The sequence below is a fragment of the Sciurus vulgaris genome (assembly GCF_902686455.1).
Source record: "Sciurus vulgaris genome assembly, chromosome: 7".
Taxonomy (NCBI): domain Eukaryota; kingdom Metazoa; phylum Chordata; class Mammalia; order Rodentia; family Sciuridae; genus Sciurus; species Sciurus vulgaris.
Window position 1 is genome coordinate 2920127 of NC_136467.1, and position 12941 is coordinate 2933067.

Sequence of the window (12941 nt, forward strand, 5' to 3'; positions counted from 1 at the left end):
CTCACCGCGGATTTCTCAACTCCATGCAGAGCGGCCGGGGTAGGTGGGCAGCCTCCCCAAGGTGCGTGGAAGAGCAGCTCTGGTCTGCACCCTCTGGGAGGCGAGAGGAACGTGCCAGTGGGAGGGGTTCTCGTGTCCCCGCCTGACGTGGGAGCTTGTGCACCTGCACGTCCCATCCTGCAGCTTGGCGTTTCCGCTCCAGGTTTCAGACCAGGGCTTCTGACCCTTTCACATTCCACGAGGGCATGGGCCCTGTCCCTCCTCCCCAGCAGTGTGGAGGGCTGTCCGCGAGGAGCTGGGTTCTCTGCCTTGGCCAGCAGTGTGACAGACCAAGACTGTAGACAGCCACAGCCCCCGCAGTGCCGCCTCCATCACCCCACAGGGCGTGCAGATCATCCGGGTCCTGGGTGAGACCTCGCCACTCCAGTGGCCTCGGGCAGTCGGGCCTCCGAGCTGGGAGACGAAGTCGGGAGCACTGTCCCTGCATGCGCTCCCTGTCCCTCCTGATGTCCTGGGTCCCTGGCAAGGCCAGGGCACCCTCCGCCTGTGTCCGCCCTGCCGTCACGAAACTTTCCGGGAGGCCTGCTTCCAGGCAGTCGGGGAAGTGATAGGACCTCCCTGCCCCTCAAGGCAGCCACAGTGCTCCCATTGGGGGTCACTACTTAAAATGTCACCCAAACTTGACCTCCGTTGGGGGTGGTGACCTGCAGCCTGGCTGTGAATCCACGTCTGGACCTCAAGGGTTGGGATGCCTCTCTCTCCCGCCCCTGGCATATCTCCAATCTCCCTCCCACTGAAACTGGAGTTCATGAAAGTTTTTCATTTTCTGACTTTTCCCTTCTCCTGCCTGACCCTCTGGAGTCAGCCTGCGGGACACGCCGCTCCTTCCTGCTTCCTCACTGACATCTGCAGCTCTCTGTGACCAGAGCCCTAACATGTGAGGCTGCCAGCAGCAAATCAACCTGGGGCATTTCCATCAGCTCTGGTTTCCTGAGACAAAAACATAAAATTACCGGAAGACAATTCCTTTCTCCAGATGCTAGGAGAGAACAGGTGCTGCGCCCACCCCTCCAAAGGTCCTGCACACTGTGCTCCCTTCCAGGGTGGCAGGGGATCCCCCTGCAGTGGTGTTGGAGAGGAAGAAGCAGACCCAGAGCTCAAGATTCGCCCTCTTGACTGGGAGTGGATTTGGCTCTGGGGCTCGAATAGCTGATGCAGAGTTCCCTGCGAGACGCTGCTGGAGAAGCCTGCGTGGAGGGAGGCAGAACTGAGGCTCGGGGCCTTGGGCAGAGGCGGGCACCGACAGCAGGTGCGGCACCTGGACATGTGGCCCCATCAGGAAATTCAAGCAGAGCTTCCTCCACAGCAAGCACTGGCAGACCCTCGTGCCCTCACCAGGGGCTTTGAGCTGACCTAGAACCAGGCCAGGGGCAGAAACTGCACAGAAGCATAGCTCAGAGCTACGTGTCTAGGGGGGCTTCTGGAACGCTCCGTGACCTCTGTCCCTCCCATAGGTGCAGTGCACCTGGTCTGTCAGACTGGAACAAGGAACTGCCCTCGTTTCATGTAGATTGTTTCATTTTAATCTACACTTGAAGATAGAATTTTTCTTTTTTCCCTTCAGAAAACTTCATGAAATTTCACTGCATTTAATGAATTGCATAAAAATCTCTATTTATTTTCATTGAATTTTATACAGAATTTTTATTCTGTAGAACAATTTGGCTAGAAAAAAGAATCAAGGTTTAGAAAAGCATAAGAAGAAAGATATTTATATAAATGCAGCCTTAAAGCTGTAGGATTGTATTTATGGGATCATATCACCAGCAAGGTTCGAGATTTTCCCTGAGAACCTCCTTGTCTCATGAAGGAACATTTAGAGCACATCTGTTCTTGCTCCCTGGGAATAATTTTGCACTCTTTGAATCTTTGTCAGAGATGGAGCCCAGGACTTCACGCGACCAGGCAAGCTCTCTGCCACCAAGCTACATCCCCAGCCCTGAACTCCTTCATCCGTTCATACCTGTACGTTGTTTTGTGATGTTCTCCCCCTTCTCCGTCCTGTGAGGAGAGTCCTGACCCCGGGCACTGTGGCACAGAGGCCAGCCTTTGGTGACACCCAGGCCAGTGAGGCGCGCCGGGAGCCCTGGCACCTCAGAACGAAGGCGTGTGTATTCCCTGCATAGCTCAGTTTGGAAAATCCCTATCAGAGTATTTCAAGCATTTCCACTTTGGCGGAGCACCTCCTCAGTAGGGCAGGTCTCCTTGGAGTGTGCCGCCCCAGGGGTGTGACAGCACAGCACAAGCCTGGCGCCCCTCACCCAGGGCGGCTCTGCTGAGCCCGGTCGCATGAGCAGGGTGGCAGCTGTCTGCTGAGCAGGTCGGGGGCACCTGCTGACACAGCGAAGCGCTTCAGTTTAGAAAGGGTTAAAATAGCACAGGGAGGCGCAGAGCGTCTGGAACCTTCCTGTTGTGTTCTTAGAAGTGAGCGAGGGAAGCAAGCAGCTTCTGGAAACTCATCCAGGGAAATACAAATGAGGGAGGGCCGGAGGGGGCTCCCTGCTTGCTCCAGCACGTCCACATTTCAGCTTGTAAACTATTTGTATTGCTTTTAGGAGTTAAAAACTAGTTTTTAGAAAGCTGTCTTGACGAGAAGCATTTGCTATGCCGAGACTGCTGTCCAATACACTGTCCCAGGCTCAGCCTTGCTGTGGGCAGCTGGCAGGACATGGCTGTGCAGGGGCCGTAGGGTGGCCTCCTACCAGTCCTGAGGCCAGGGGACACCTGTAACAAAGACAGGCCAGCGAGAGTGAGCAAATGACTACTTGCTTAATCACAGCTTCCACGCCCGGGAGCCTGCAGAGGGACAAGCTGGGCACAGGAAGGTGTGTCTGACTTTGGCTCAGGTTTGACCGGGAGGGACAGTGTGTAGGGATGACTGGACAGGAGTGTGAGCTGATAGAACAGACTGAGGGGCCTGGAGACGCCTGCTGTGCACGGTCTCCTGGGCCCGGCATCGTCCCAGTCTGGAGCAAGGGTCACACAGGCAGATCAAAGGGCTTCCTTGTGGCCAGCTCCTACAGAGAGTGGGCACAAGTTAGAGTAATGAGGAGGTTTTTATGGCTGGCTTTGGAGAAAAGGGGCTCTGGTTTCTCTGTCCCTTCTTGGAGAAGGGGAATTCTAGTTTCTGGGACTTGCTTTGGGGTGAGAATCGAGGGGAGTGAGATCCCAGGGCAGAGGTCAGAGGGGACTTTGCCTCTGAGGCCTCATTGGGTAGTTGTCTGAGCCCCAACACGCTGGCACCTGTTGGTGGTCCAGACCAGCCTCCCTCCAGCTCTGCCCCACCCCTCCTCCTCACGCCCCCAGATGTCAAGGACCCTTAACAGCAGCATGACGCGTAACCCAGCAGAGACACGCTGCTCCAGCTCCCAGGCTCGGGCCAGGTCAGAGCTAAGGATGCCCCTCATTCTCCTGGACTTTTAGGATGATAACCAAAGGCTTCAGGAATCCAAGAAGCACACCGGTGCCCCAGGTCACAGCCCGGGAGCAAAGGAGGAGTCCCAGGGCCCAGGCACCAGGACCCTGCCCCAGTGAGTGGGCTGGAGAGGGGAAGTGGAGACCAGAATTTCCTGGAAGAAAAAAAATCAAAGAAGGGGGAAAAGGTGGATGGCGGCGGGCACACACGACCCTGGAGTGAGAAGATGGGGCACCGCTTGCTCTTCTCGGCTGGGTGGCGAAAGGTGACCCTTGCGAGATCAGGGCCCAGCACGGAGGCACGGCAGCTGCAAGAGCCTGGACGTGCTGCCGCTTGGCTGCACGTGGTGGCCACGCTCAGGGAGAGGCGTGGCCAAACAGGCGGGGCCCAATTCCACAGCCATGCTCAGGGACGGCCCCTGCGGGACACTGGGAGGTCTCAGAGCACGTGCTCAGGACCATGCAGAGGGCCCCAGCCCCTCCCTGAAGGTGCGCAGATCCCTGGAGAACCCAGCTGGGCCAGGCTGTCTGGCTCCTGCTGGTGGTGCTCCCTGAGACACCGTGAGGGCGGACGAGGACTTACGTAAGCACTGAATGAAAATGCTTCAAAATTAGATACTTGCAAACTAAAGAGGCGAAGCACAGCTCACCCATAAGCAACTAAGAAATTAAAAGGCAGCGGCTGGGGGTAGCTCAGTGGTAGAGCACTTGCCTAGGATGTGCGAGGCCCCGGGTTCAATCCTGGCACCATATACACATACAAATAAAATAATATTTAAGAAACAAAAAAGGCAGAACTGGTATTTAAATCAAGTCTGGAAGCTCCCTGGGACTTACAATCTGCCCGTCCAGAAGCAGGCAGCAGGCACGCGAGCATCAGCCCACTACTCCAGAGTCCCCAAAGGCTCAGGTGGGTTCTAAGAGAACAGCTCGGTCTAAATGTGGCAAAGGACCCAGGAAACAGCACTTCCCAAAGCTTTCTGCAGATGTTAGAAAACAATGAGCACCTTCTGTCCGATGTCAGAACCTTTTGGGAATCACCTACAGGGCATTTGGAAGCCCACAGTGAAGCAAGTGGACTCCTATGTTAGAATGAGGGGCAGAAGCTGGGCAGAGGGGTGAGATGCATCCTCGGCAGGCAGACAGCAAGACTTCCTGTGTGCCCGCCCACAGCCCCAGTGCGGGGACCCGGTCCAGGGCAGCTGGACAGCTCCAGGGTGTCTCAGCGTGGAAAGACGCGCCAGTGACGGGAGCATACGTGATTAAGTGTCACTGTGGAAGAGCCTAAGTCTGAATTCTTGAGCCCATTGTCCCCTGAACCTTCTGATTCATGTGTGCTTGTGTTGGAAAATCACCCAGTCTACCAGAGGCAACCTGGAGTCTTCAGTCCTCAATATCTCTGTCCCTGGCTTCCGGGTCTTGGGGTGCTTTGTGATGGGGATGAGTCGCAGATGTCCTGGGGCAGAGCAGGCTTTGGGGGCCGGGGCTTGGACGGGGTTTCAGACATCAGCACAAGCACTTCCTGCTCCCCCAGCCGGGACTTCGCTCCCTCCTGCCTTTTGTCAGAGTGTGCTGTCCAGATGAAGGCCAGCCCAGTTCAAAGGAACGGGGAGTGAGACTGGAATCCACAGTGACAGGCAACCTGGGCCTGCAGAAGGTGCATGGCCTCTGGGGTGCTGCACGTCTTCTGTCACCTGTCATTTTCGAGTAGTGATCAGAGTGCTGATTCACCTTCTGTTTGCTGAGGCCAAATTCTAACTGCACAGAGGGAGAGGGTGCGGGTTGAAGGTGTGCCGGCTGGTGACCCAAAAGCCCCACGCCCGGTTTCTCAAATTTCCGCCCCTCCTGCACCCCAGCTTCCTTCCTGCCGGCCATAGTGGCCAGTGCTGGTGAAGTGAGGTGCGACAGGAGCACCATGCGAGGCAGGTTCTTAGTGCAGGCACCTGTCACCGTGCGGTGTGAGTGCCCAGCACCTTGGGAAGTGCCAGGGCGCACCTGGCATCACCGCCGGCACTCGCCGAGACCTGGGAGAGGAGTCTGAGGCACTCTTGCTCTTCCTTGCTCTCACAGTGCTCCACCTGGAGCTGGGTCTCCACAGAGGCCCAGGGATGGGCACACGGGAACACAGTCAGACCTCTGGGCTTGGGGGTTACGACTGAAGGAAGGAGACTGACCTGATGGACCTTAGCAGTGGGGCCCTCTGAGGCAAGATCCAGGTGCACCAGGGCCGAGTCCCAGGAGGGGACCCTGGGCAAGCTGGGCATTCGCACCTTCAAACCCCTTCTATGAGGCACCGCAGTAACCACCAGGCTTCCAGCCCCCAGGCACGTGTGGGATGAACAGGATGCACGTGTGCTGTGTCTGCCCACAGCAGGGAGCAGGCCTGCTGGCGTGCAGGCGATGGCATGTGGGTACAGGGCAATCCCACGCCTGGGCCTTCCTGCGATTCCCTCATGTGGCCACTACCCCAGCTACGCCAGGCCGAGTGGCTGAGATTCCACACAGTGCGTTTGGCTGAGTTGGCTCTTCTGAGCACAAGGCCTGGCCAAGCTCCTGGAGTGAGAGGGGGGTAACCTGGGCTTGCTGAGGCTCTGTCCCTGTCACTGCCAGCAGCAGGGGATAGATGGCCAGGGGTTGTGGCATGACCCTGGAGTCTGCTATGGTGCCCTCTCCAGTCACGGCTGGCGTCCTGTGGGGAGGCCTGTGACTTCAGGCTGGACGCCTTTGCTACCCTCCATGTCTCCCAGGAGCCACCCGCCAGGGCGGGAGAGGCGCCTGGCCCTGCTGAGGGGGTGGACTGCAGAGTCTGATTTTGAGCAGTGTCAGGAGGATTAGCCGCAGAAAGAAGCTCCACAAGCAGAATGAGGGGCCCATGTACCCCGGGGATGGGAGCTGGTGGCATCCCCAGCCCTTGCTCCTCCCTTCCCATGTCCCCTGCTGTTCATTCCCGTAGAGGCCAGCCCATTCCCTGACTTAAGTGCCTACTTAAGTGCCATGCTCGTGTTGATCTTAGGGGGAACTGGCTATGGTGGGGGGCACTCACTGTACTTTCGGTTCAATTTTCCCATGAGTGTACAAACCCAAAAATAAGGTCTATTAATTAAAAAGGAAAGCAACCCCGCTAAGACCCTGTGGGCTCTCCAGGATGGCGAGGCTGGAGAGGAGCTCACCTGTCCTCTTCAACACCTCTCATCTCCCTGCCCCAGGGCCACCACCCAGGTCACCTCCCCGTCACAGGCCCTCAAGCTGAACAAGGTCTCCTGGGCTGTGAGGTAGGGGCTGGTGAGCAGGCACCATGGGCAGGAGTGGGGCAGGGGCAGCAGCTCGGTCCTTCCGCAGGACAAGTACGTAGGACCTGCCTAGGTGCCCCTCAGCCCACGGCACTGGGGGCCGTGGGAGGTGACACGTGGTCTTGGCTCTGCTCTCACATCTGTCTCTGCCTTGTCCCGACAGGTGCTGGCATTGATGGAGTGGAGGAAATTAAACGCCATCCCTTCTTTGTTACCATAGACTGGAATGTAAGTTGCAGGCTGTGTCCCCAGGGCCTTACAAGTGACAAAAGCAGGGGAGGGAAGATGGCGGCTTTGCCCAGAATGAGAATCTGTGGGGACACAGGCGAGTCGCAGCCTCCTGAGCAGCGGGCTCTCGAGCAGAGGGGGCCTCCCACCTGCCTGCGCAGCCCTGGGCCCCTTGACTGCCCTGCCCGTGGGGCTTGGCACACCCACCCTGCCCGCCTGTCGCCTCACGGCTCCTGCCGTGGCCCGGCTCTGCCAGACAGTAGGTCGTCAGATCAGACAGGCCATGGCCACGAGCCGCAGGAAGGCCTCACATCCAAGAACAGCAGCTGCGTCCCAAGGAAGCCATCCTTCCCCAGGGTGACTGCTCTCAGTCCTTTAGCACAACACACCTGCATTTGGATTTTCTTTTCCTGAGCTAACAAATTAATCTCGAAGGATTTTTAATGGAGTGTTTTAAGAAATGAAGATGCTCTTCACGTAGAACCCCTCCTTGTGTCCTCCCAGGTTTGGGGCCTCCAGGAACCCCACCTTGGTCTTGCAGGGAACATGTTGCCACAGCACTGGGACTCCAGCTCTGCCCAGAGCTGCGGCCCGCCTGCCTGGCTCCCTCCTCCACCCTCCGGGGCCCTTTCAGTGGGGCGAGTCTGGGGACTTCTAAGGCCCACCCTCCCATTCTTACCACATAACTTGTTCCCAACAGTAACATTAGAGGGAAGGTGACCTCTCAGGAGGTCCCTGGCTCTCCACAATGAAACTCCAAGTTCGAAGAGCAACTAGAAATCCCAAAAAGCAGAATGAATGCAGAACATCCAGAAGAGAAGCCGCAGCTCCTTCCGAAGGCTCCTCTGGGCGCCTGAAGGCTGAGGCTCATCGAGCACTCAGGCAGCCTCAGGGACGCCCAAGGTCACTTGAGTTGGTGGTCTCTGGGTTGGGATGTGTTTTCTGGGGACGCCTGGACCCTGGACTGGCTCCAGACGAGCCTGTCCTTGACAGTGGGCCTGCACCTCCCTCTGCACAGGGCCGCCTCTGCGCAGCCGGGAGGGGCGAGTTGGTGGCTCTGCCAGTGTGACGCGGCTCCTTCCCTGGAGGCTGCAGGGCGGTACCTGGATTGCGCTCCTCTTCGCTTGCCCGCCACCTCTGTTGGTGCTCCATGTCTTGGACACGTTCCCGGCTGGGGATGGAGCAGTGGGCGCAGCGTACCCTGCCCCCAGGGCTGGCGACTCCTTGGAGAGAGGCGGTCAGCAGGGGCTGAGGCGGGGTGCTGCTCTGTGGTGAGGAGAAGGGTGGGTGAGGGGTCAGGGAGGTGGCAGTGGAAGAGCTGCCCACCCACCACCCCCCACCCACCTCCCCAACCCCGCCCCACCCCTGACATGCCTCGGCCTCCAGGCGTCGCCCGCTGCCTGTCCTCCTGGACCCAGGCTTGCTTCACGGCCTCCTTCCAGTCTCCTCTCCAACGTGTTCCTCTCAGCTGCCCTCCTGCTGCCCTGGCCCTGTGCTTCTGACCCCGTTCTTTCTGTCTGTTCCCGTGTCCCGTCCCTTCCAACGCACCACATGATAGCACTGCAGGAGGTCAGGACTTAGAGGGCCTGGCCCAGGGGAGGTGCTCTGTGCCTTGCCATCAGGTGAGAAGCAGCGAGTGCACTCGCGAGTCTGAGGGTGGGCGAGCAGTGCAGGGGACGGGGAGGGCCCAGGAGCCATCACACAGGAGACTGCCCCCGCCTCCCTCCCTCCAAAGGCCATGCCTGAGAAGTGGAGAAGGGCAACCTGTGGGCGTCCAGTGGGCAGCTGCAGGTGTGCGGGAAGCTGCTCGGGTGGGGAGTCCTGAGGGCTGCAGCTGGGAGGACAGGGAAGTCCCCAGCTGTGCCCCAGGCAAGCCGTCTGCAGAGGACTTGGCCAGGAGGGACCTTGGCAAGTGCTGCACGCAGATGCTCATCTCAGCAGGGAACGGGCCGTGCTTCAAGTCCTGTGCACCGCGCGGGGCAAGCCTGCTGGCTGAGTGGGGCTGCACGGGAGGCCGGGTCTGCCGGGCTCTGGGTAGAGCTGCCTCCTTACTCAGTGACGAGCACCCTCCATGCCTGCTCGCGCTCGGCCCCCTGGTCTCTGCAGCAGGGAGAGACACCCCGAGGTGCAGGCAGGGCTTTGGGTTCCTGCACCAAGGCGCTGTCACTGCTGCATACTTGGAAGATTCTTTTTTTCTCTTGGCATTTTGTTTTTGTCTTGGTTTCAAAAGACCCTTCCGGTTCTTTAATACCAAGTACATTTGCTGTCATTTCTGTCCTCGCAAGAGGACACCCAGGCAGAGGCTGGCGGGTGGGAGGGTCTCATTCCCTCCTGACTCTGCATGAACCGTCTGTGAGGAGCTCGGAAGCAGCACTCTTGTGTCAGCTCTTGTGTTTGGTAGGTAATGCTCCGCACCTACCTGGATAAAGGTGTCCACGACACAGCCGTTGAGAGACATCGCTGTGTCCTCCAGCTGCTTGTCCCTAGGAGTCTGTTGCACCATCAGGCCACAGTCCAGAAGCAGTGTGCAGCGTGAGCACTGGTCAGAAGAGGAGGGGCGCCTAAGGGAGGCGAGTCGGATCAGCCTGGAGGCTGTGGAAGAGGAGCGAGGCTCCCAACAAAGACCTCAGCATGGCGGCGCCGCGGAGTCTGCAGAGCACCACCTCAGGCCCACGTGCTCGCTGTGTCTTGGTAGCCACGGAGGCCTTGCTGTGATGTGGGGGACAAGCCCTCCATCTCTGCTGTCCCGTCCCTCCCTCACAGTATGTCTCCGTGGCTCTCCTGGGCCCCAGTCACACACCTGTGCTCTGGAAGGTTTACAGAAAAGTTTTGTGTGTGCTTGTCTGGATATGCCTGTGTGGGTGTCAGCAGCTCAGAAAACTGACACCACAGAGCAGTCCCCTGTGCAAGGACCGTTCCCTCTGCAGGGCGTACACTCAGGAGTGACAGAGAACACAGTCCCTGGCTGTTGAATTTCCTCCTGAGGATTCTTTCCAGGCACTTGCCTCAGGATCCAGCTGAGAAAACACAAGAGTATTTATTTTGCTTTCTACAGTCTTCTGTGACCCCAAACTGCCAGAAGCTCTTTTATAAGCAAACACCTGTCAGCCACCAGCTATCCATGCTGGAGCAGGGTGCAGGTCACCACATGGGTCCGTGCTGCCTCTCAGTGCCCAGCATTTTAGTGCCAGCCAGGAAGGCTGCCTTCCAGACCCTTACACCGCTTGACCGGCTAAGTGAAGGATCACAAGTTGACTGTGAACTCGGAACTCTCAGAGGGCATGGCAGCAAGTGTCAGCTGGGCTTATTTCCCCCATGGCTAAAGCAATGCTGAGAACACTGGATTAGGATGAACCCAAAAGAAGCTGTGTAAAAGGTACTCGGGTCACAGAAGCCAATAGAGGTGGCTCCTGCCTCAGCTCACAGGGACGTGGGTGAGACCAGTCTCGGGTGGCACAGTGATGCTCCTGCTCCCCCAGACACTTTGTCTCACAGAGAAGGACATGTGCTCATTAGCTTCCATTTCCAGAACACTACGCAAGGCCGGTCCCTCAGGGCAGCTACTTAGCCTGCATTTTTTGCAGTTGCTTTTATCTTTACTATTATTGATTGATAATTGATTATTACTATAAGTGGCTGTGCTTGTGTTGTTCCCTGTACATTTCAAACCCCTTCCAAGCACATCGTCTGCTGTGACTCTGTAAGCTGACAGGGAGTCCTGGGGAAACTGAGGCACAGAGCAGTGAGCAGTGTCCCAGGTTGCTCCATGAGCTGGCAGCATGCTGCTTGGTGCCCCGGCTGCTGTGCACTCGGCAGGGGTGGACTGGGAGGTCCCAGGCACCGTGCCCTGCCGACGGCGACAGCGCTGCACAGGAGAGGACCCGGTGGGGCTGCGGCACAAGGCCTCAGTCACACATCTCCACACAGCTGCTGATGCTGCTGCCAGCAATTTGCCATTTGTCCTCTGGTAAGAACACTAGGAGAGCCACTCCGCAGGTCCCCACGATGACTGAGTGGTGACTATCCCCCGTGCTGCTGCCACGTCAGCCCCGCTGTGGAAACCAGCGAGGCCTGCGTCGTCCTTCCCTGCAGCCACCGCTCTGCACCTCATCTGCTTGCGCATCTGTGATTCCCCTTTGCTTATCGGAACATGCTGATTTTGAAATGCTGCAGCCAAAACTGCACTAAGCAGATGTCAGGAACCTGTTTCCCGCCGGGAGTCAGCACCTTTTCTGTTTTACTGCCTCTGTCCTTTTCTTGCTTATCTGAGGGTCCTTTAGGTGTAAGTGGATCCTAATGCGCCTGCTCAGTTTCCCCCCAGATACGCATGGGGTGCAGAATCCACCTCAATGCACTGCCAGATCTGTGTCCCCCAAAGCCCTGGGACAGAGGAGATGATTTGAAAAATGGTGCCTGGTGAATTGCACCGTGACACCCCATCTTCTCTCCATAGGGTGGGTGTGAATTGCTCCAGAGTCCCTGGGTTGGGGTGAGTGTGTGACTAACATAGGTCCCTTGTCAAGTTCAAGGTCCATCCATGTGTACAGTAGTTTGCATCAGGGCAGAGGCAAGGTCTCAGCTCTCCCTTGAACCTCAAGCCTGTTCCTAGGTTTGGAATCTGGGATAGAATAATAACATTAGCACCTTCCAGAATGTTTATGCAGCCACAGGAGGGAATCAGGCCACCTTTAGGATTGCAGCAAGCTTCCAGGAAGCCACCAAAGGGCAGAGTGACTGGCTCCACATAGCCCCAGGGCTACATAAAGCTTGCTACCTGCAGAGGACAAACTGAAACTGGGGCACCGGCAGGGGACACAGTGTGCTCACAGACATGGTCGGCACTCGAGCTGCCAAGGGTCCTGCCACGTGGTCCTGCTGCTCTGAGGCTGTCCCGTCCTTGGGCAGGTGCCCTGGCTGCTCTCACACCTGCCTGCTGCTGGGTGGGTCCGGATCTCCACGGAGGAGCGGTGCCCAGCAGAGGTCTGGAAAGAGCCGGGGAGCCAGAACATGTGGCAGGCTGCCCCGTGGATCCTGGCGGGTTCACCTGCCAGATATGCCCTGCATGGTCACCTGGCTCTGTGACCTGACCACTCTGGGGGATATGCTGGTGGCTTCCAGCACTGGGCTGTAAGGGGTGCAGAGGGAAGAGGAAGGAGCTGGCAGAAGACAGGGTGGGCTGAGCCAAACGCCATGGCACAGGTGACCTCCACCAGGCCAGCTGCCTTCTCTGGCCTCAGATTTATCCCTGAATGATGATACCAACCCACAGGAGGCTCTGTCACACCTTTGCTGGGGCAGGAATCTGCTACCGATGGATTCCTTTTCCTTCTGGTTAAGATCTTGAACCTCCTGGTGTGAAGGCCCTGCACTGCCTGGCCTCCGAGCTGCTCAGGTGTGGTAGGTAGAGTCTGGTGAGTCAGACTGGTTGGAGGTAAAGCTGTGCATTCTTGGGCGGCCTGAACTTACATGGCTTCGGTTTCCCTCACCAGTGATGTTTTATGCCCTGCTCCTGTCAAAGGTGGGGTGAGGGACACACAGCCACCTTTGCCCATGTCAGTGATCTCCGTAGGAAGGAGAATCTGGCTGTGCTGTTGATGGGTGGACCACAGAGGAGGCAGGAGCTGGTGGGAATGTCATGGCAGAAGACATGTCTCCAAAGAAGGGGCCGAGGAACTCCCAGTGAGAAGGAAGAACTTGACTCGGAACCAGCAGGGTTCCTGGCATACGCGATGGGAAGGAGTTTCAGCGTGTGCTGAAGGCATAGGCAGAGTCTACTTAGGAAGGTAGATACACACTCAAGGGAGCTGGGAGCAATCTCGAGAGAGATGCCTTTGCAGCCCCCGGCAGGGAGTGGGCCCTCTCTAGAGGAGATAGCAGCCACTTGGTGGGGAGTCAGTGTGGGTAGCAGGCTGGCGGGGGGTCGGGAGCCAGGCTGCAGCCGCAGCTTTG

At 57.8% G+C, this 12941-nt stretch overlaps 1 protein-coding gene across 2 annotated transcripts in view; it reads left to right on the forward strand.

Moving 5' to 3' along the window:
* RPS6KA2 (ribosomal protein S6 kinase A2) overlaps positions 1–12941 on the forward strand; it is a 192314-nt gene that overhangs the window by 151238 nt on the left and 28135 nt on the right. For both annotated transcript variants that reach the window (XM_079148246.1, XM_079148245.1), the window contains exon 11: positions 6928–6992. In XM_079148246.1, the coding sequence (XP_079004372.1) occupies positions 6928–6992 (65 nt within the window). The remainder of the gene's footprint in view (positions 1–6927; positions 6993–12941) is intronic.